The 23,055-nt window shown below is 44.8% G+C and overlaps 1 protein-coding gene across 1 annotated transcript in view; it reads right to left on the bottom strand.

Annotated features, from left to right (window-relative positions):
• Window positions 1-17,916, bottom strand: part of GTF2F2 (general transcription factor IIF subunit 2) — a 59,228-nt gene extending 41,312 nt beyond the window's left edge. The window contains exons 1-5 of the mRNA XM_081911848.1: window positions 17,728-17,916; window positions 10,502-10,575; window positions 8,565-8,583; window positions 6,880-7,024; window positions 3,468-3,506 (exon numbers count right to left, since the gene is read on the bottom strand). Coding sequence (XP_081767974.1) covers window positions 3,468-3,506; window positions 6,880-7,024; window positions 8,565-8,583; window positions 10,502-10,575; window positions 17,728-17,793 — 343 coding nt within the window. The 5' untranslated portion in view covers window positions 17,794-17,916. The remainder of the gene's footprint in view (window positions 1-3,467; window positions 3,507-6,879; window positions 7,025-8,564; window positions 8,584-10,501; window positions 10,576-17,727) is intronic.
• Window positions 17,917-23,055: the final 5,139 nt, after the last annotated feature.

Here is a 23,055-nt window from a genome sequence, read left to right on the forward strand (position 1 = left end):
TAAAATACATGGGAAACTAAAGATGAAGAGGTAAAAGCAGTAATAATTCACTGGGCAAAAGATGTGGGGTATAATATACAGCTTGCAGATTGGGAAAGACTGTGGAAGGAGGACTTGAAATTTACAGCATGCTGTACGTTAAAAGAGAACTATATTAAAATGATGTATAGATGGTATTTAACTCCGGTAAGACTAGCAAAAATGTATAAAAATAATACTAACATATTCTGGAAGTGTAAAGAGAAAGAAGGCACGTTTTACCATATGTGGTAGACGTTCAAAAAGGTAAAGGCATTCTGGGAAATGACATATAATGAATTGAAAAAAAAAATGTTTAAGATAACTTTTGTTAAAAAACAAGAAGCCTTTTAAATAGATATAATAGGAGAAGAATTACCAAAGGATATGGAAAGACTGTTCATGTATATGCCGACAGCTGCGAGAATGCTTTACGCGCAGGCATGGAAGGAAGAGAAAACACCAACTAAAGAAGAGTGGATTATGAAGTGGATTATGAAGACAATGGAATATGCTGAAATGGCAAAGATGACTGGAAGAGGACAACAAATTTAATACAAAATAGAAAAAAATACATAGACTATATTAAAGAACACTGTAAACACTTGAAGATGTTAGCAGGATTTTTATAACACTTGTAATTTGCAAAAACCAAAAGTCTAAAAACAAAAAAGGGTTAAATTAAACTTAGATAAATGTAATCAAATGTGGTAAAGAAAAAAATGTACATTTTGAAAACCGGGGTGGGAGGGAGAGTCCGGGGGTTCAGAGAACCCCAAGGTTGTATCAGTGTTATTTTGTTTAAATGGATGTTTGTAATGTTAAAAAATAAAATAAAATAAAGATAACAGATAAAATACTAAATATCTGCATTTAAGGTCATTGTTAAATTTGGGTCTAATGATAAGACGGCGAGAGCTGAATTTGGTGGGAAGAGTTGTTGCATAATTTTGGAAATAACATAAAACACCCTTTCCCAAAAGGAGTATACCAACATGCAATTCCACCATGCATGACAATATGAGCCTATCTCTCCACAGCCTTTCCAGTATAGGGGAGAGAACCAGGATCAGAAGAGAATTCATGTGCTGTGGGATTTACTGTAATTTTCCATGTATAAGACTATGTTTTTTCCCTTAAAAATACAGTGGTACCTCGCAAGACGAATGCCTCGCAAGACGAAAAACGCGCAAGACGAAAGAGTTTTCCGTTTTTTGAGTCGTTCCGCAAGACGAATTTCCCTATGGGCTTGCTTCGCAGGACGAAACGTCTTGCGAGTTCTTGCGAGTTTGTTTCCTTTTTCTTAAAGCCGCTAAGCCGCTAATAGCCGTGCTTCACAAGACGAAAAAACCGTAAGACGAAGAGACTCGTGGAACGGATTAATTTCGTCTTGCGAGGCAGCACTGTAATGTCAAAAATTAGGGGGCGTCTTATACACAAATACATCTCCCTCCCCCCCCCCCATTTTCCTAAATCTGAGTCCCCCAAAATAGGGGGCGTCTTATACATGGGGGCGTATTATAGACGAGAAAATATGATAGATGTCTCCAAGTGTCTGTTAGGCCCCAGTAGGCAATTATGCTCTGCAACTGATTATCTTGGCTGCTTCTTAAAGAACAGGAAGAGCTGCGATCTATGAAGTCGTTAGGGCAGCAGTTAATGTCACCTCCAATTACAACTGAGCTTTCTTTGAAGGCATTCAGTATTTTGCAAAGTGTCCTTAAGAAACGCATGTTGGCTGGAATTTGGTGCATATATGCAAGCCAGAAGGGATGCGGGTGGTGCTGTGGGTTAAACCACAGAGCCTAAGACTTGCCAATCAGAAGGTTGGCGGTTCGAATCCCCGTGATGGGGTGAGCTCCCGTTGTTCGGTCCCTGCTCTTGCCAACCTAGCAGTTTGAAAGCACATCAAAGTGCAAGTAGATAAATAGGTACCGCTCCGACGGGAAGGTAAACGGCGTTTCCGTGCACTGCTCTGGTTCGCCAGAAGCAGCTTAGTCATGATGGCCACATGACCCGGAAGCTGTACGCTGGCTCCCTCGGCCAATAAAGCGAGATGAGCGCCGCAACCCCAGAGTCGGTCATGACTGGACCTAATGGTCAGGGGTCCCTTTACCTTTACCTAATTACAAAAAGAAACCTGCCATTTAGGTCTGCTAGATTTTCCCATCTGAAATGGCCATTGCTTAGTGAAGAGGGAAGCCCCATCCCTGGCTTTGAAGAGGCAGGTGTGCACAGTTGCTCACTGAGCCATCAACCCTTAGGTAAAGGTGACTTGGAGGATTTGTGTCGATGAGATTCCTGCAACACAATTGTGTCTGGGTAATCTCACTGTATGGCAGCCTCAGTTCAAGTTCTTTTAAGTGCTGAGTCCAAGTTTTTGTCATGGAAATGAGATAATTTTTAAGGAGGACTGGGTAGTGGTCATGCCTGTACTGGGAGATCAGCAAACTGGTTTGTGACTGTGACTGCATGGAACAGCCTTCCAAGCTTACAAACATGGGTCTTCCTGGAGGCTTTTGTTAAACACCAGATTAAGATAATTGGTAAGGGACGCGGGTGGCGCTGTGGTCTAAACCACTGAGCTGCTTGGGTTTGCCGATCAGAAGGTTGGCGGTTCGAATCCCCACGGTGGGGTGAGCTCCTGTTGCTCGGTCGCAGCTCCTGCCAACCTAGTAGTTCAAAAGCACACCAAAAGTGCAAGTAGATAAATAGGTACCACTCTGGCGGGAAGGTAAACAGCATTTCCGTGTGCTGCTCTGATTCACCAGAAGTGGCTTAGACATGCTGGCCACATGACCCGGAAGCTGTACGCTGGCTCCCTTGGCCAATAAAGCGAGATGAGCGCCGCAACCCCAGAGTCATCTGCGACTGGACTTAATTGTTAGGGGTCCTTTACCTTTATGGTAACTATAAAAAAATAAAACAGAACCAACCTTGCCAAACAGGCAACCTTTAACTGCCTTGGGAGCAGGAAGCCACACATCCATGGAATAATACCAGCAAGAAAATAGCCCCCACCCTAAATTATATGGCTGCAATGAAGAGAGTTTGAGGTATCCACAACTGGATGTGTTTATTAGAGTTTTGATACACACAAATCCTTGGACTCAGATTTATGGAATTCTCTGTCTTTTGCACTAGATCATGCAAGTCTGCCCATCCCCTACAATTGTGATTATTTGTTATATATCACAAAACCTGAAGTGGTTTTTTGAAATGAAGACGATCATAACTAGCTTGCGAAATTCCCTCACCAAGCATTTGCAAACTGCAATGATATTAAGTAGCCAAAGGAAAGCAGAAATACATCCAAACGATTTTAAAGTTTCAATGTAACCACCTGCATAAAGTCTAGATTTTGAACAATTCAAGGAATTTGTAGCAATGAATCAGTTAGTGTTGTTTTTTATTATCTCCGTAAACAAGTTATTGCAGCCAACACTTACCACTGTTGCTGATTTCAGGTTTTTCATCTGTCTGACTTTCTGTAAATGACAATAAAATAAGGTTTAGGACTTTACAATTCAATATTAAGAGTGTTCCTATTTGTAACTCAACGTTATGGAATGCTATAAACTCCCTGTAGTCCAATCCTGAACAACATAAGGCTTTTCAGTCAATCGTGATCTACTGTTTGAAGCTCTTCCACGCCTCTTTCTAAAACCATCTGTCCCACTCAAGCTATAAAATTGGGGTTTAGAGTAGGAGAATCAGCACCCAGACTGGATTATGAGGAGTGTAGTGGAGATGGCACCACTTTCCCCCATTTTAATGCTAACAGCCCCATGATTAAGAGTGAAATTACATGCAACATTACATGTGAATTTAACATCACACAGAGTTTGGCTCTAAGAGATAACTTGCCAAAGTCCAACCATGCCAGAAAACTGATTCTCAAATGTAAAATTTTGTGTAGTAATAGTAGTAGTATTTATACCCCGCCCATCTGGTTGGGTTTCCCCAGCCACTCTGGGTGGGTCCCAACAGAACATTAAAAACAGAATAAAACTTCAAACATTAAAAACTTCCCTAAACAGGGCTGCCTTCAGATGTCTTCTAAATGTCATATGGTTGCTCTTCTCACTGACATCGGATGGGAAGGCGTTCCACAGGGCGGGTGCCACTACCGAGAAGGCCCTCTGACTGGTTCCCTGTAACCTCACTTCTTGCAGTAAGGGAATCGCCAGAAGGACCTGGGCGCTGGACCTCAGTGTCTGGGCAGAACAATGGGGGGGAAGAGACGCTCCTTCAGATATACTGGACCGAGGCCATTTAGGGCTTTAAAGGTCAGCACCAACACTTTGAATTATCCTCACAAACGACTGTGCAGTAGCTTAGGCAGAGAGAGAGTAAGTACAAGGTCACCAAACAGGCTTCATGGCTGAGTAAGGATTTGAACCCTGGTCTTCAAGGTCCTAGTCCAACACTCTAACCACTACAAGACACTGGCAAAAGCAGTAAAAGTTACTGCTTATGCCATTATGTGGGTTTAGAGGGAGAGAGATATAGAGCTATATTTTTCTTCTAACGCTAGCATGAGATTACTTCTTATCCACAGATTCTTAAACACAATACACATTGCTTTGTGAAAGGATCTCTCCCGTGGAACAGACAACTGATCCTGGATGGCTGGTCCATAGAAAGCAGATTGGAACAGGTGTGCTAAATTTGGAAGTCTTAAAACACTACTTTAATTGAAAGTTCTGAGAACTGAATCCGAAATCTTTAAATGCAAAACATGTGATCTACCAAGCTGTCACTTTACTCATATCTGAAAACTGCAGCAATGAACCACCATTGTGTCTGCTTTTTTTTTTTACTCTACAGCAGCATTTTACTGCTGTTAGGCTGATAAAAATGCCAGTCTTAATTTAAAATAGTGTGTAATTGTTCACTAGGTTACACAGTAAGTGTATATTTGGGAAAAGAAACACCTAATTTGCTCATGGTGGCCTATTAATATTGAAATATATGCAAGAGACGTAGAACTGGGACAGCAATAAAGACAAAACAATGGGTAGCACAAATTGCACTGTTGCATGGCAACCAGTTATGTACATATGGCAATGTTTACAGAACAAAATGTAGTTTATATTTCATGCACAAACAACAACAAAAAATAGCTCAGCAAAGTCAAATAACTAGGGCTCGCATTTACCAGCCAACTAAGCAGCACCCCCCTTTTAAAGAGATATTCCAGCTCTGAGAACAATAGACAACAGTCAAACTTAAAATCAACCATATAAATAAATCAAATCAAAGTCTGTAGAGGCAGGCAAGGATCAGAATAATAAGGCCAAAGCATCTGGTCCCTGTTAACAATCTAGCTGTCATTTTCCAGGACCGTTGTAGTTTACAGACCATTTTCAAAAGGTAGCCCCACATATACTGTATATTACCTTGAATCAAATGCATGGAATTGATAGCCAAATGGCACCACACATGGGAGGGGGTACTAGGCACCAAAGGCTTCGAAGAAACAGAAACATTTTATATGATTCCTTCTCATAACTTATGTGACCCAACATCAGGGTTCGATTCTTCCACCCACTGTCCATACTAGACCCGGCCTCTTCCCATCCAAGGCTACTGAACATGAATGAGTATGCCGATAACCCATTTGCTACATTCCAAGCCAATGATTTCAGAGGAAGGTCCAACAAATTCCTCCATTGCCTCCCACATTTTGCTTCCCAAAAAGTGGAAGAAGCAACAAGGGGATCATCTGTCTTGGACCTGGTCCTCACCAATAGGGAAGAATTGATCAACAAAGTGGAAGTACTGGGAAATTTGGGGGGAAGTGATCATGTCCTCCTGGGATGTAGAGGCAAGGGAAAGCTGAGTGGAGTCAGACATGTACCCTGGACTTTAGGAAGCCCAATTTCAAAAAGCTTAAGAAGCTGCTGCTTCTTTTTTAATGGAGAAAGACTGTTTTCTCCTGCTCCCAAGGGTAGGATTCGAACCAAGTTACAAGAAGAGAGAGTCTGAGAAAACATCAGGGAGAACTTTCTGGCAGTAAGAGCTGTTCAACAGTAGAAAAGACTCCCTCAGGAGGTTGTGGACTCTCCTCCCTTGAAGGCTTTTAGCAGAGGTTGGATGGCCCTCTGCCATGGATGCTTTAGTTGAAACTCCTGCATTGCATAACCCTCTGGATCCCTTTCAACTCCACAGTTCTGTGATCTGGTGGGCCACCATGAGAACAGGACAATGGGTTAGATAGACCATTTGCCTAATTCACCCGGCTCTTCTTATGTTCTTATGACATTTTAATACAAAAGAATCTGCCTACAAAAACGTTCAGAGTTAAAAATTTTAGAATTCTGGCAATTACCATCATTTTGTTCCATACTAATTGTTTATGCTGGGACGCGGGTGGCGCTGTGGGTTAAACCACAGAGCCTAGGACTTGCTGATCAGAAGGTCATCGGTTTGAATCCCCGCGATGGGGTGAGCTCCTGTTGCTCAGTCCCTGCTTCTGCCAATGTAGCAGTTCAGAAGCACGTCAAAGTGCAAGTAGATAAATAGGTACCACTCCGGTGGGAAAGGCAACGGAGTTTCCATGTGGTGCTCTGGTTCGCCAGAAGTGGCTTAGTCATGCTGGCCACATGACCCGGAAGCTGTACGCCAGCTCCCTCGGCCAGAAAGCGAGATAAGCGCCGCAACCCCAGAGTTGACCACGACTGGACCTAATAGTCAGGGGTCGCTTTTAATTGTTTATGCTACACCACAAGAATCAAAACAGAAAAAAGTCCAAACCAAAGAAACCATCTCAAAAAAATCTGGATGTAGAAGTTCAATTTAGCAAACACCTCTCATTTTGCAAAACTTTAGTTAACTATCAATTTTCCTCCAACTTACCCAGTGAACTCTCTGTGAACACAGTTAACATCTGTCCTCCGACACTTTGTAAGAGAAAAGGGTGTTCTCTGGGTGCACTGATGGAAGTTGGCTTCCCACCAATATCATCAATGTTGGCAAGATCTTCATTCAAAGTGAAAGATACCTGAAAACCAAACACTGCAATAAATATTTCTTATGGAAAAGGAACTGTCGACTGCTTTGGAGAATTAATTCATTGTTCAATGTTGTTGGCATCAGTCTGTCACGAGAGACAAGGGAAGAGTGTGCCATCAGGAGTAAAGTGCTGCTTCCTGCATTGTTTTTGCTGCATTACCAACACCAACATAACCTCTCCAGGGCACAAGCCTGTATATATGGAAGTCCTGGGCTGCCCAGACAACAACAACAACAATTTATTATTATTATTATTATTATTAATAATAATAATAATAATTTTTATTTATACCCCGCCCTCCCCAGCCAAGGCCGGGCTCAGGGCGGCTAACAAGCAATAATAAAAACAAGTTGAATGAATAGAACTTAAAAAACAAGATTAAAATACAACTTTAAAATATTTAAACATTAAAATATTAAAATGCAGCCTCATCACAGGAGGAGAAAGGAAAAGAAAGAGGGGGAGGGAATCAAATTGGCTCCAAGCCTAAGGCCAGGCGGAACAACTCTGTCTTACAGGCCCTGCGGAAAGAAATCAGATTCTGCAGGACCCTGGTCTCATGAGACAGAGCGTTCCACCAGGCAGGAGCCAGCGCTGAAAAGGCCCTGGTTCTGGTTGAAGCTAATCTAACTTCCTTAGGGTCCGGGACCACTAAGGTGTTGCTATTTATGGACCTTAAGGTCCTCCGTGGGGCATACTGGGAGAAACCCACCTATCTGGCTGGGTTTCCCCAGCTCCCCCTCAGTCTTGCTGATATACTACTTTGCTTTCCTTTGGACTACATTTGACACCAGCTTGGCTGCAGGAGTTGCCAGAAGGAAAAGTACAAGATGCCTAGGGACTCCAGTAGGGTTTACAGTGAGACATGAGCATCCAAGATGCTATGTAATGGGTGAATACTCACAAGGATTGCAACATTCTAAGAAAGAATCTTGTGAGGACATATACCTTGTGCCTGAGACAGCTGTGTAAGGTAGTACAGTTATGTCAGTTAATAATAATCTTTAATAACAGCCTTTTTGTGCTGTTAGAGCAGCTGAGCAGGGGGTCTGTTCTGTTCTGCTGCTGTCTGCCTTAGAGTTAGTCAGAGTCTGCAAGAGTTTTAGTCTTAGCGATAAATTTATGTAATACATTAGTAACATAAGTAATACCTGCCTGTCTTGTACATATGCACTTAATCTAACAAGTGCAAGGACACAGTAGATAAGAGTTATTGTTATTTAAACATTAAAATAGTGTCTTGCATGCTTTTTATAGGAGGGAAAAGGGAATAAACAAAAGGGTTAAGCACCCCAATGTCAAGCTTTGACACAAGCTCTGTTAAAGGGAATTAATAAATGTTAATTTATTTAGCAATTATGTTTAAGTATCACAAGTGTGAAACAGAAAAGATAACATGTACCTTCTCAGAAAAGGTTTATACTGTTAGATGAAATACAACACAGAACATGAAAATATGTAACCCACCTATTCTAATATACTCCAATACAAAATATACTTTCATAATATTTGTATTTTATCTACTTACTTCTGTTCTTCCTTGATTCCTATGAAAAAAGCAAAAGGATACAGTATTTTAATTATTTCTTGTAACTGCTGGAGTACAAGGAATAAAAACAAATCCCTCCTGAGGAATCTAAATGCTATATAACTGGGGAATCATTGTGGTATTTTCAGGGCTCTCCCCTCACTCTGCTGCCTAGGTTTCAACTCCAACAAAGAGAAACCAACCAGTTCTGTGATACCAGCAGCACTGGAGCCAGCGAGTCCCAAATTGGGACAGCCAGAATTCACACGCTCTGAGCCTGTACCCAGCTAAGGAACTGAAAGCCCTCCACATCAGGGCATCAACAGAGGCAATAAGCCTGGAGGGAAATGACGAAAGGCCATTTAAGGATGCAATAGGTAGGACAAATGCACACATGTATTTCAATACTATAGATCAGGGATGTCCAACCAGTAGATTGTGATCTACTGGTAGATCCCCGGCTGATCGTAGTAGATCGCAGGATCCTTATCGTGTACAAAAGGTTACGGGGGAAAAGCTAAAAAAACTGTGCAATCCAGCCACCATCCTCCTCTCTCCAATGACGATGGGTAATCACTGCCAGTTTTTTAATACTGGGAGTAGATCACTGTCTCTTGGGAGTTGGACATGCCTGCTATAGATGGTTTGAGCTCCAGTTCCATGTGCAGAACATAGTTTCACCACAGAACTGGGGTTTTTTGGTTTTCCTATTCACTTTGCATCGCCTTGTTCCCTCCCACTAAATCTGCTCCTGATGACTGGGGCACTCTCACATGCGGTGAGAGAAGTTGCAGCAAGAGGAGGACTCAATCTGAAGTAGAAGTACATTTCAGTTCACACAGAACCCATTTGGATCCAAGGGAATGAGACTAGGCTAGGCTTTGGTATCTGAGATGGACTTGCAATTAGACTATTGTCAGAATCTAAATCAGCACCATGATGGTTACAAAAAAAGGGGGGGATGACCCAAAGACTTACACGCTGAAAAGAATGCAATCGGTGTGTCCCACTCAGCACCGTATAGAACAACCCTGTCCAATTTGGGTCACTGTGTTCGAAGTAAGATGGATTCAAACCAGGAAGGATTCAGAGTGTTCAAAACGGATAAAATGTGTGAAATGTAAGGCATGTGACATCAGAGCAAAGAACCAGGAATATTTAGCTCCAAGGAAAGATGAGAGCCAGAGTGGTAGCACTTAGATCGCTGGACTAAGACCAGGGAGACCAGGCTTCAAATCTCTTGGTAGCCATGAAGCTCTCTCTCACTCACTCACCCTCAGTCTAACCTACCTCACAGGGTGGTTGTGAGGATAAAATGAGGAGGAGAACTATGAATGCCACCCTAGGCTCCTTTGAGGAACGATGGGATATAAATAAAAAAATAATTTGAGGATATGTCAATGTCTTACTTTCTGTTTGCTTGGGAAGTGGCACATTCATATTTATTGAAGGAAGCAAGCCACGCTATTAGTTTAGGGAACTGTTCTGTTATATGAAGTTGGGGGGGGGGGAGCCTATTATAACTCTGTGGGGTCAGTGATCTCTCGAAGCAAGATCAAATATTCCCTCTCGATACTGCCGTCCATTTGTACATCTGAAGTATACAATTTCTCCAAAAGGACCATATCCAGAACCAAATGGAAAGGCAGAAATATAAAATCCAGCACCTGGCTTATATGGGCAGGATTCTAGGCCTCACAGGGCATATTAAAATGCCTCATCTCAAAGGCTGTATTTAGAGCCAGACTGTCTTATTGCAAAGCGGTGCCTGAGTATCACACACAATTATAATGATTCAGGAGCAAGAGCAACTATACTATCAGATGTGTCTCAAATAAGAAAAAAAACTGTAAGCCAAAAAGGTTCCACAGTAGTTCCTTCTCCACCCTACCCCATCCACAAAAGAAAACCTGAATGCAACATATAAGCACTCTTACTTGGCAATTCTTAGCTTCCCAACTTCACCTCTTCCTGAAGCTTTATTCCACTGTTGTGATAAGTATTTTGGAACCTATAACAAAAGGCAACAAAATGAAATAAAATCCAGTGAGGACAGAAAAGAAACATGTACTTTAATTTTCTCTCTCTTCCCCCACTCTTTAAATCCTGAGACAGGAAGAACTACTTATTCCAGGATGTAGAAGAAAGCAACACTAAATCAAAATATATTATAGCTTGCTTTCTTAAGCAGTAAAGAACAAAGAGAACATCAGCATTACAATAGAATCATGTTCATGAATTTCAAACAATATAATTACAAATCAAACAAAGCACTGATCACAATTTGTAGCACTATTGTTTTAAAATGATTTACAAGAGGGAGAACAGGATATACATCACCTTTACTTTTTATTAATATTATAATGATTGGCACACTAGTAGTAAGAGAGTTTTCAAACATAATACATTTGTCTACAGACTACTAACACTGCAGAAATTAATAGAGGTTTTTTAAAATTAAATAAATACCATCTTGGTATCTTTTCCCTGAAAGTGATATAATTCATTATTTTTCCATGATAATGCTATAGCATATTCCCACTACACTACCAAATTTGTTTAGAAACATGGGCTAAGTTCTGTTCTGCCAAGCTTGATCTTTTCTCTCTTCCCAACCATCACCCTAATTTACAAACCCAGTAAAAAAGAAAAAGAATGTTTAGGAAAAAAGATTGATGATGGGAGAGACAAGAAGACAAAGGAAAGTGCAAGTGGTGAGAGAAAGACTGCCAGAGGTTCTTCGAAAATTCACCCAGGTTGTTTTGTTGTTGTTGTTTTTCTTTGATGGGAGTATAGAAAGTTGGAAATTAAGTTTTTAAAAGGAGCAAACAGAGCAGTTTAGCACCCAAGTACCGTAATTTTCGCTCCATAACACGCAGTTTTTCCTCCTAGAAAGTAAGGGGAAATGTCTGTGCGTGTTATGGCGCGAATGCCTACGGATGGCAGGGGAATCTGCTGCAGTCCGTGGCTCGCTTTGAAACAGCAAAGCGGGTGTAAGCGGCTCCTGTCAGCGAGCCCAGCCGGGGAGGAAGGAGAGAAGCAGAGCGGGGTTGACTGCTTTAAAGCAACCCCATGCTCTCTGTCCCTGCCTGCAGTTTTTTGCTGTCCGATTTTGGATTAGCCACTGTAGGGGCTGTGTGTGTGTGTGTGCTTGAGCTATCGTTCTCCTCCTCCTGCTTCCTGTTCACTCTCCCAGCGCCCCTGCGACTTTAGGATTGATACTCTGTGTGTGTGTGTGAGAGAGAGAGAGAGAGAGAGGGGGGGGGACCGTTCTCCTTCTCTTGCTTCCCGTTCACTCCCCCAGCGCCCCTGCGACTTCCAGCGCCCCTGCGACTTTAGGGCGACTTTAGCATGGATCCACATGGATCCTCAGGATTTTTGCATTGGGCTACCCCAAACTCACCGCCAGATCACATGTCTGTGGCCACAGCATGAACCACAAAAATCATACATCCACTGTTTCGTTTAGAATATTTTTTTCTTGTTTTCCTCCTCTAAAAACTACGTGCGTGTTATGGTCTGGTGCGTGTTATAGAGCGGAAAATACGGTAATCAAAGTCCATAGCCAAGATTCTTCATAATCCAAAAAAGAAAGCAGAAGCACATGGGGAGAGTTGCTCTGGCCAGGTATGCTCCCTCCTATATTCATTCATTTACTCACTCACTCACTCACTCACTCTCTCTCACACACACACTTTCTCCCTCCCCTTTAAATTCTCTCTCCCAGGAGCTTCCTAACAGAGCAGAAAAGCCTCATTGGTCATGCTCTCATTTCATTTCTCCCCACCACCACCTCCTATTCCCATGTTTTTGTCCTCAGAAGAGGTTGAAAAGCCTTCTGCCATGCATGTGTGTGCACACTTTCTCCTACCCATCCAGGCTTCTCCTTCCCCCAACACAAAAAAGCAGACCCTCAAAAACTATCAGGTGCTGTGGTGACGGATAAGGAGGGCAGGAAAACCAGTGGCAAGGAGGCTACAATAGCTCCCTTCCCCACTAATTCAAGCGCCACACTTCAGTAAAAGAGAAAACTAACAGAACCTGGCTCCCATTGCCGAAATGAGGCAGGGAGGTGAGTTCAGGCTCCCTTCTCCTTGCATAGAAATGAACAAAATCATACCCCCGCCTTCTTCATTTAGCAAAGCAAAATGTCAGTAACAGCATCCATGGTCAGAAAGCCTGCCACAGTCAGAAACACAAAGTGTTTCACGGCCAGAAAACACACCAGTGTTAAGAAGCTCTGCCAGATCTGCCACTGTTGCTCAGTCCGTGTATTGTCCCCACTACAATATTTTTTGCCAGAGCCAGAATTTACTTATATTATTAAATTTACTAGCTGAATGTGCCCAGCCTTACCAGGGAATGCTAAGATACCAAATAAAAGAGAGATTTTTAAACAGATAGTGCAATTTGTTAGTTTTAAGGCTGTCCATGCGCACATCAACCCACGGCCATAGTGACCTGGGGAACACCTGACCCAGATACAGCCTCAAATCAATCTGGGAGTGTGGCTTATGTAGGGATTTATAAAACCTATCTAGTCAGGAAAAGGGCCGGGCAAGCAGATGCTACCTCTCCTTTCCTCTTTGTCTGACTACACTGCAGAGAGTAGGAGGCTTCACTTCTGCTGGTGCTGCTTTGTCAATGCATTCTTTGCAGAAAACATGCTGGTGAAACACACCTGCAGCCAGGACTGCACCCTTGGAGTGCGATTTCTACAAGCTGCTGCATATGGTTGTCTGCTATGCCAGGCCTGCCGGGCCTGGTGTAGTGTGGTGTAGTGGTTAAGAGCGGTAGTCTCGTAATCTGGGGAACCGGGTTCGCGTCTCCTCTCCTCCACATGCAGCTGCTGGGTGACCTTGGGCCAGTCACACTTCTTTGAAGTCTCTCAGCCTCACTCACCTCACAGAGTGTTTGTTGTGGGGGAGGAAGGGAAAGGAGAATGTTAGCCGCTTTGAGACTCCTTAAAGGGAGTGAAAGGCGGGATATCAAATCCAAACTCTTCTTCTTCTTCTTCTCCCCATTCTGCCGTTCCTTCCACCCAGATATTAAAAGCTTCCCAATACTAGGCTGCCTTCAGATGTCTACAGAAGGTTGTATAATTGTTATCTCTTTGACATCTGATGGGAGGGTGCACCACAGAGTGGGCACCACTACCAAGGACCTCTGCCTGGTTCCCTGCAACTTCACTTCTCGCAGTGAGGGCCCTCAGAACTGGGCCTCAGTGTCCAGACTGAACACTGTGGGTGGAGACACTCCTTCAGGTATACAGGACCAAAGTGATTTGTCTTTGGAAGCATACTGGGAGTCAATGTAGATCTTTCAGGACCAGTGTCATATGGTCTCGGTGGCCACTCATAGTCACCAATCTGACAGCCACATTCTGGATTAGTTGTAGCTTCCAAGTCACCTTCAAAGGTAGCCCCATGCAGAGCACATTGCAATAGTTCAATCAGGAGATAACCAGAACATGCACCACTCTGGCAAGACAGTGTGCAGGCAGGTAGGGTCTCAGCTGGCATACCATATGGAGCTGGAAAATAACCACTCTGGACACAGAATTAAATTCTGCCTCCATGAACAGCTGTGAGTCCAAAATGACCCCAAGGCTGCACATCTTGTCCTTCAGAGGCACAGTTACCCATTCAAAACCCAGGAGTCCCCCACACCTGCTCGCCCCCTGTCCTCCAGAAACAGTATTTCTGTCTCGTTGGGTTTCAACCTCAATCCGTTAACCGCCATACATCCTTCAACTGCCTCCAGACACTCACACAAGATGTTCAATGCCTTCACTGATTCCAATTTAAACAATGGGTAGAGATTAGTATCATCCACATATTGGTGAACAACCAGCCCACCCCCCCACTGATGATTCCTCCCAACAGTTTCATATAGATATTGAAAAGAATGGAGAGAGACACCCCACAAGGGCCCTGGCCCCGAAGGCACTGTGGACGATGAAGCATTTTTTCCTTGGCGCATCGGGCACTGACAGTGGAGGGACACCCTCTGCCACCAGCACCCGGCGTGTGGAGGAACAAACTCCATTGGCTATGGCCCTCCAAGGTGCTGGGGTGAAACTGCCGCTGCTCCTGCCAAGTGAGCTGAGGTGGTTTCACCCTGGCACCTTGTGGAGCCGGGCCCGATGTAGCTTGTTCCTCCCTCCACTTTTCAACATTGCAATGTATCGCTATATCATGATGGTTGGCTGGTGATACATCACAATGTTGAAAAGCTGATATCATCCAGTCCTAGCGAGGACCCTGCAGACTGGAGGCAGGCAACTGTTGTCTCCATCTTCAAAAGGGGAGAAAATGAAGACCCAGGTAACTACTGACTGGTGAGCTTGACGCTGATACTAGGAAAGACCCTAGAACAGATAATTCAACTGTTGGTCTGTGAGCCCTTAGAAAAGGATGCTGTGATTACTAAGAATCCAGTATGGATTTCTCAAAAACATGTCATGCCAGTAGAATCTCATTTTTTTTAAATACAGTTGCAAGTTTGGTGGATCAGGGGGACGCTGTGGATGTAGTATATCTTGTCTTCAGTAAGGCTTTTGACATTATATTATTGCGAGGTAGCTGATAAAATGTGGGCTAGACAAGGTAACTGTTAGGTGAATCTGTAGCTGGTTGACTGACTGAACCCAAAGAGTGCTCACTAATACAGTGGTACCTCGGGTTACATACGCTTCAGGTTACAGACTCCGCTAACCCAGAAATAGTACCTCGGGTTAAGAACTTTGCTTCAGGATGAGAACAGAAATCATGCTCCGGCGGCGCAGCAGCAGCAGGAGGCCCCATTAGCTAAAGTGGTGCTTCAGGTTAAGAACAGTTTCAGGTTAAGAACGGACCTCCAGAACGAATTAAGTACTTAAACCGAGGTACCACTGTAGTTCCTCATCACCCTGGTAAAACTTGACAAGTGGAGTGCTGCAGCGTTCTGTCCTGGGCCTGTTGTTCAACATCTCTATGACTGGATTGGATGACAGAACTGAGCGGATGCTCATCAGATTTGCACATGAGACAAAACTGGGAGGGGCAGCTAAAGGTTCAGAAGACAGAATTGGGATTCAAGATGACCGTAACAGATTTGAGAACTGAGCCCAAACAAATTGAATTTCAACAGGGACAAATGTCAGGTTCTACACCTACACAGGAATAATCAGCTGCACAAATATAAGATGGGGTTCACCTGGGTTGCAAGCAGGGCTTGTGAAAAGGATCTAGATGTCTTAGCATACCACAAGCTGAACATGAGTCAACATCACACAACAGTGTGATGCAGCAACAACAAAAAAGCTAATGATATTCTAGGCTGCATCAACAGCCTGATGAAGTAACAGCACTGCTCTATTTCACTTTGATCAGACCACAACTGTAATACTGTGTCCAATTCTGGGCACCACAGTTTAAGAAGTATATTGAAAAACTGGAACATGTGCAGAGGAGGGTGAGCAAGATGATCAAGGGTCTGGAAACCAAGCCTGAAGAGCAGGGGTCCACAAACTAAGGCCTGGATAAGGCCTGAGGGACTCGTTTATCCGGCCCACGGCAACCCCCACCGCCTGCTGCAACCACCCGTTCTTACCGATGCTGCGCTGTGTGGCTGCCCACTTCTGAATCGGAGGAGCACCAGAAATAGCTTGTGCGCATGTGCAAGCGTTATTTGTGCATGCGCAAGCGTTATTTCCGGTACACATCCGGGTCGGAGGAGGCCTGTGCACACGCACACAAGCTATTTCTGGTGCTCCTCTGACCCGGAAGTGCGCCAGAAATAGCGTGTGCACACCCGTATGGGCACGCGCTACCCTGCCCTCCGGCCCGCCGCATGATCGGCGTTGGAGACACCGGCCTGAGGCGCACTTCCGACCACTGTCTTAAAGTTGGGACACTGAGGTCCAGCTCTAAGGGCCTTCTGGCAGTTCCCTCACTGTGAGAAGCCAAGTTACAGGGAACCAGGCAGAGGACCTTCTCAGTAGTGGCACCCGCCCTGTGGAACGCCTTCCCATCAGATGTCAATGAGAAGAGCAGCCATATGACATTTAGAAGACATCTGAAGGCAGCCCTGTTAGGGAAGTTTTTAATGTTTGAAGTTTTATTCTGTTTTTAATGTTCTGTTGGTACCCACCCAGAGTGGCTGGGGAAACCCAACCAGATGGGCGGGGTATAAATACTACTACTATTACTACACAGATGTCAAGGAAATAAGCAACTAGCTGACTTTTAGAAGACATTTGAAGGCAGCCCTGTTTAGGGAAGTTTTTAATGTTTGATGTTTTATCATGTTTTTAATATTCTGTTGGGAGTCGCCCAAAGTGGCTGGGGTATAAATAATAAATTACTATTATATTATTATCCCGACTAAACATCAGGACGTGGGTGGCGTTGTGGGTTAAACCACAGAGCCTAGGACTTGCCGATCAGAAGGTCGGCGGTTCGAATCCCCGCGATGGGGTGAGCTCCCGTTGCTCAGTCCCTGCTCCTGCCAACCTAGCAGTTCAAAAGCATGTCAAAGTGCAAGCAGATAAATAGGTACCACTCCGGCGGGAAGGTAAACGGCGTTTCCGTGTGCTTCTCTGGTTCGCCAGAAGCGGCTTAGTCATGCTGGCCACATGACCCGGAAGCTGTACGCCGGCTCCTTCGGCCAATAAAGCAAGATGAGCACCGCAACCCCAGAGTCGGCCACGACTGGACCTAATAGTCAGGGGTCCCTTTGCCTTTAAACATCAGGAAGAGCTTTCTGGCGCTAACTGGCTCCCTCGGGAGGTGGCAGGAGTCTCTTTCCTTGGTGGGTTTTTAAGCTGAGGCTGGATGGCCACCTCTCATGGATGATAGGTGGGGGGGGGGAGAGATCTAGTTGAGACCCCCGAGTTGCAGAGGGTTGGGCTAGATGACCCACGGGGTCCCTTCCATCTCTGCAATTCTATGAGGGGGTGGGGTCGTCAACCAGCAGACGCCCTCTTTCCCCCCCCGGCCCCCCAAGCTCCGTTGGTCAGAGGGGGGGTCGTGGGCCTGACGCCCCTCAGAAGGCCGGGGGGAGGGGCGAGGGCGCTTCAAACCTCCCTGTTTCCCTCAGTTTTCGTGGGGGGCGGGGGCGCTTCTGACGGCGACCCTCTGAGGTGAATAACCTGGTGTCCGTATCGATAGCCGGGGCTCACCTTGACGAGCCACATGCCCGTGTTCTGCTTGGCCCCGGCCAGGTCCAGCTCCCCCTTGTCGCTCATCGCGGCCTCGCAGCGAGAGCGCCCTGAGGGGAAACGGCAGGAACCGGCGGCGCACTCGCAGCTACGGAAGCCCGCAGAGGCCAAACGTCCTCGGGCCGGCGGCCGCTTCCCTACGCCCGCCCCTTTTTCGTGCACGCTGCACGAACGCCTCGCCGGCAGAACGCGCGCGGCGACGTCACCCGAGGGGCGGGGACTGTCCCGCGTCAAGCTCCGCCCACTGGAGAAGAATGGAAATGTAAATTGCATTGCGTTGTATTGCATTGTATATAAAATAAAATAAAAACATAAAATAAAATAATAACATAAAATAAAATAATAAAATATAATAAAATAATAACATAAAATAATAACATAAAATAAAATAATAAAATAATAACATAAAATAATAACATAAAATAAAATAAAATAAAAACATAAAATAAAATAATAAAATAAAATAAAATTTGTTTTAGGGACTCTAAAGAAAACTGCTCTTCCTAGGAACGGAAAGGTGTTGTTGTTTTTGCAAACGGCACCCGCCTCTCGAGGAAACATGCAATAGTAGGGATCGTTATTGATCCTGCTTGAAAAGCTCCACAAAGGTGGGGAAATAGCTCGCCCCCTCCTCTGCTGCCTAGCAACCAGGACCAGGTAGCGCCAGATATTTTTGGGCGCAGCTTTTCCTCATCCCCCTTGCAGATGGACGGGCTGCGGCTCTTGGCTCTTCTCAGCAACAGCGATGATGGTCTGTGTATGATCAAGGATGTAAAAAGCAGCCTCTCCCCTTCTTGCCTTTGGTGCTTGCTGCTAATGGGGCTTGTGAATCAAGTGCCTTCTGTTTCCAGTGCTCTCAGCAGACCCCAAGCAATGCCCGTGTACTGTTTCACTATTCAGAAGTGGGAAGCATGGAACCAATAATTCTCACGTGGAACACAGCAGCTGAAAAATAGATGGCAAATTTGGAACGGATTCAGGTTCCAGAGCAATCTCATGATAATACAGTACAAATGCCAACTAGTTAAAACAACACACACATCCATTTCATTTAGCCACAAAGAGATTGACTGATCTACTAGATTTCATACAATGGATCTTGCAGCTCGAAGTGAGTTTTTGACTTCAGTTAAATATATCTTAGGAAATAAATGAATCTTAGATCTATAGATTTCACTATTTATACCCACACACATCCTTGTTCTTATTTATTTGTCTGCCAGGAAAACCTATGTACAGTATCTATCTGCTGCAGAGTTATGTGTGTGATTCTGGGCACTTTCTATAAGACATACATTGGAATGACTGATAATCTGTTTAACAACAAACTCTAAACCTTCTCAGCATTCACTGGTGGTTAGGCTTGTTCATTTGAACCAAAAGGGTGTATTCTGCTGGCTCCATAGTGTGGGACATTAGTGCAGTCAAGCCAATAATTCATGTTTTGCCAGATAGGCTGCAGGTTTCTCACATATCCAATTGCATTTGATTGATGACAAATTCATTTAAGTCACAACTGAAAGGCGCAACATTACTCTACAGATTCCCAAGTGAGCTCTCTCTAATCAGCTTTCAGGAATACCGTAATCACATTCCCCGCATTGAAGGAATGCCAATTAGTAGCCAAAGAGTAATTGAATTTTAAATTGGGATACCCAAAGCAGATTTTGCTAAACACCTGTAGAAATTAGTTCCTAGTTATCCAGTTTTTATGCATAACTAATGCCTTGGTACAAAAAAAAAAAATCCACTGTCTTTACAGATGATAAACTATTGCTGACAGCTATCAGGCATTTTATGCTTTAGCTCCCAACATGTAGGTTAGCTGGAAATGTTGATTGTTTATACACTGGATGGAAACCACTAGGCTATGAAACTCTTAACAAGGCTGGCATTTAATGTGATAGAAAAATATCCTCCACAAAATGATCCTATAAGCCCCCTCCCTTAAACAAACAACAACCCAGAATTGTGCCACACTTAGAAAAATAGTAGAAGTGCAGGCTTTTATGTCTCCTGCAATGTTAATAAAATTAAAAGAGTAGAGAAAATAGCAGCTTGATTTCTTTTAGGATAGGGAGGTATAAAGGCACTTCAAAGTTTATATTCATTCCTTTTGTAAAACACTTCACAGCATCCAAACATCTCCTCATACATTCAGAAGGATCAGTCTCCCTATATAACAGGGTCACAAAGAGTCGGAAATGACTAATTGACTAAACAACAAACCACTGCCAAATATGGCCAAAAACAAAGGTTGCAGAAAAGCTTGAAAAAGGTATCACTGAATTCAGAGGGTGAGCCAAGGCAGTTCATCCTGCTAATGTATGACAAGTACAGCACAATAAACATCTGGGAGCAAAGCAACTTGCACACAGAGGTCTTTTCAGATCCCCTTGTCCAGTGACAACCCAAATGTTAACCCCCCCGAAGATCAAGGCCTCCTTTAAGTAGCACCCAACAAGGAAATTCAGGCACCCCCTCCCTTTGAACCAAATTTCAAAGGATTAATATTTAAAATATTGCTTTAAGTGTATCTGCCCGCTTTCGTGACTCCACTTGTCCCTATTCCCTTCTTCAATGCTGATTCTGTAAGACACATTAGCAGAAGTCCCTGTGATTTTTAATTGCTTGCTGGAGAAACAAACAGCATTTGACCCATGCAGCCTGATGCATTAATAGCTCTCCAGATGCCTTCTGCTAGCGAGATATTTCCCCCGCCACCCAATGGTTGCTAGGGAGACTATGCGCCCGTCTCATGCTGCTGACACCAAGCTTTGGCAGCCTTGACTGCTTTCTTCCCTTTGAGACCTACTGAAATCCTAGTCAACGCTTCAACACTTTTCTACGGAGAACTTTGTCTGCATTCTGGTAGATTAATAAGCAGTGCTATTTTTCTAGAAAAAGAGGTGCCGCAACTCACCACAAACACCTTCCTTATTCTCTTATAATGGCAATAGTGCCCACCTAAGAGGTTCCGGAACCGAATTACGGCTGTGGGGGGAAAAGCCCTGTTAATAAGAAAGCAGACAGAGTAATGAAATTTCCAGAGTCGTAAACACATAAGGGGGGCGCGGGTGGCGCTGTGGGTAAAACCTCAGCTCCTAGGACTTGCCAATCGTATGGTCGGCGGTTAGAATCCCCGCGGCAGGGTGAAATCACTCTTAAGTGCAAGTAGATAAATAGGTACCGCTTTATAGCGGGAAGGTAACGCTGGCCACGTGACCCGGAAGTGTCTCCGGACAGCGCCGCACCCCGGCCTCTTAAGTGAGATGGACGCACAACCCTAGAGTCGGACACGACTGGCCCGTACGGGCAGGGGTACCTTTACCTTTTAAACACATAAGAGTCAAGCACCAAATGTTCTCATTGCTCAACAGTTTATTTATGAATGAGGGACAAGAGGAGACCGTGGTGTCTTTATGATATATGGTTTGTTTACACATATATACAACCTGAGCCTACTGTTGAGGGACTCACAGCATTAACACCCCAAGCAGGTCTTGCTTCTCCCACAGCCGCAGCCTTGGATTCCAACAGAAATCAGGCATGTCTCTTCTTCACAGATGTCATCCTGCAGCCTGCTTCTAGCTCCTAGCTGTCACACACCTCTTTTGCCCTTCTAACTGCCAGCCAGTTGGGCCCACCCATTTGCTCACTAGCACAGAGCCACTTCCTTTGTTACCTTTATGATCCATAATTAGGGATTGTCATGGACTGACGCAGGGGTCAGCAAACCTTTTCAGCAGGGGGCCGGTCCACTGTCACTCAGACCTTGTGGAGGGCCAGACTATATTTTGAAAAAAATAATAATGAACGAATTCCTATGCCCCACAAATAACCCAGAGATGCATTTTAAATAAAAGGACACATTCTACTCATGTAAAAACACACTGATTCCCAGACCATCCGCGGGCCGGATTGAGAAGGCGATTGGGCCGGATCCACCCCCCGGACCTTAGTTTGCCTACCCATGGACTGACGGGTGCAGAGGAGCGGTGGAAGGCACCAGTTGTGAAACCCCCAAGGAACCCCCGGGGGAAGAAGGTTCAGAGCCAGGGAATTGGTGGTGGGACTAGGATGAATGGTCAGAGGGAGAAGAAGGAAGAGAATGGGAAGAGGTGGTGTTGGAAGCTAAAGAGGCAACAGGGTTTCGTGAGCAGGAAGAGGCTGGGGCAGAGAGCAGTCTATGCTCAGAGGCAGAAGCAGAGGCTGGAGAGGAGAGGGGGAGGAGGCAGAGATGAGGTAGGCTGCTGAACATAGCTGTCAAGTGTCCCTTATTTGAAGGGACAGTCCCTTATTCCAGTGCCATGTCCCGCTGCTGTCCCTTATTGATGGATGTCCCTTAAATGATGTCCCTTAAATTTCAAAGGAAGCAGCTCCTCTCCCTCCCTCTCTGCCCGCCAGGGAGGAGGGAGACTCCAACTGTGTTGCTTGGCTGTGTTGCTCACCCAATAAGAAGTCTAAGAATGACTGGGGGGTGGAGCTTGCATGCCTTGTGTGTGGCTAGTTAATGCAAGCTGAGGAGGGTTTTGAATGCTGGACGCCATTTTGTTGCACGTGCTGCAGCAAACTTTGTAGTGCAAAGCCAGGCTGGGGAGCCATCTTAAGTTGAGGCTGCATAGGCCTTGTGGTGCATGTGATTCAGATTCTATTCAGTTGAACCTCTGGTTACAAAGTTGGTTGGACAGTGTTCTCGAAGCTACCAGCATGAGTTTGACCAGACTGCAGGAGGACAGGAAGACTGGAGTGCCTGGAACAGGTGAGGCTGCAGGTCCCTTATTTTGGCTGTTGATCCCTTATTTTCAAGGCTGCTGGTCCCTTATTTTCAAATCTGTAAGTTGACAGCTATACTGCTGAAGAATCCTGGGAGTCTCCCTATCCTGTTCCCCCGCAACTTGCAGATAAATGAAGAGAGCAGAGGAAAGTGACAAGACAAAGGAGCCTTGGGATTCTGGGAAAGGAACCTTAGAGGGAGAGGCATTAGAGAGCAGTGGGAAGGCAGGGACCTTCAGTCCTCACAACTGCTTCATTGGGGCAAGAGCTGCTGGAAAGGGCTACTGTGACCACTAGGGCTGAGCTGTTTTGTTTCTTTGATTAAAGAGTTGACTTCACTGACATCGGGTGCTTTATTGTCTTATTGCTGACCTGCAAGTGATTCCAGCTCCTGCCGGGGGCCATTACCTCATAAAGGGACGCGGGTGGCGCTGTGGCCACAGAGCCTCTTGGGCTTGCTGATCAGAAAGTCGGCGGTTTGAATCCCCACGACAGGGTGAGCTCCCGTTGTTC

This window comes from Podarcis melisellensis, assembly GCF_964234715.1.
Source record: "Podarcis melisellensis genome assembly, chromosome: 5".
NCBI classification, from domain to species: domain Eukaryota; kingdom Metazoa; phylum Chordata; class Lepidosauria; order Squamata; family Lacertidae; genus Podarcis; species Podarcis melisellensis.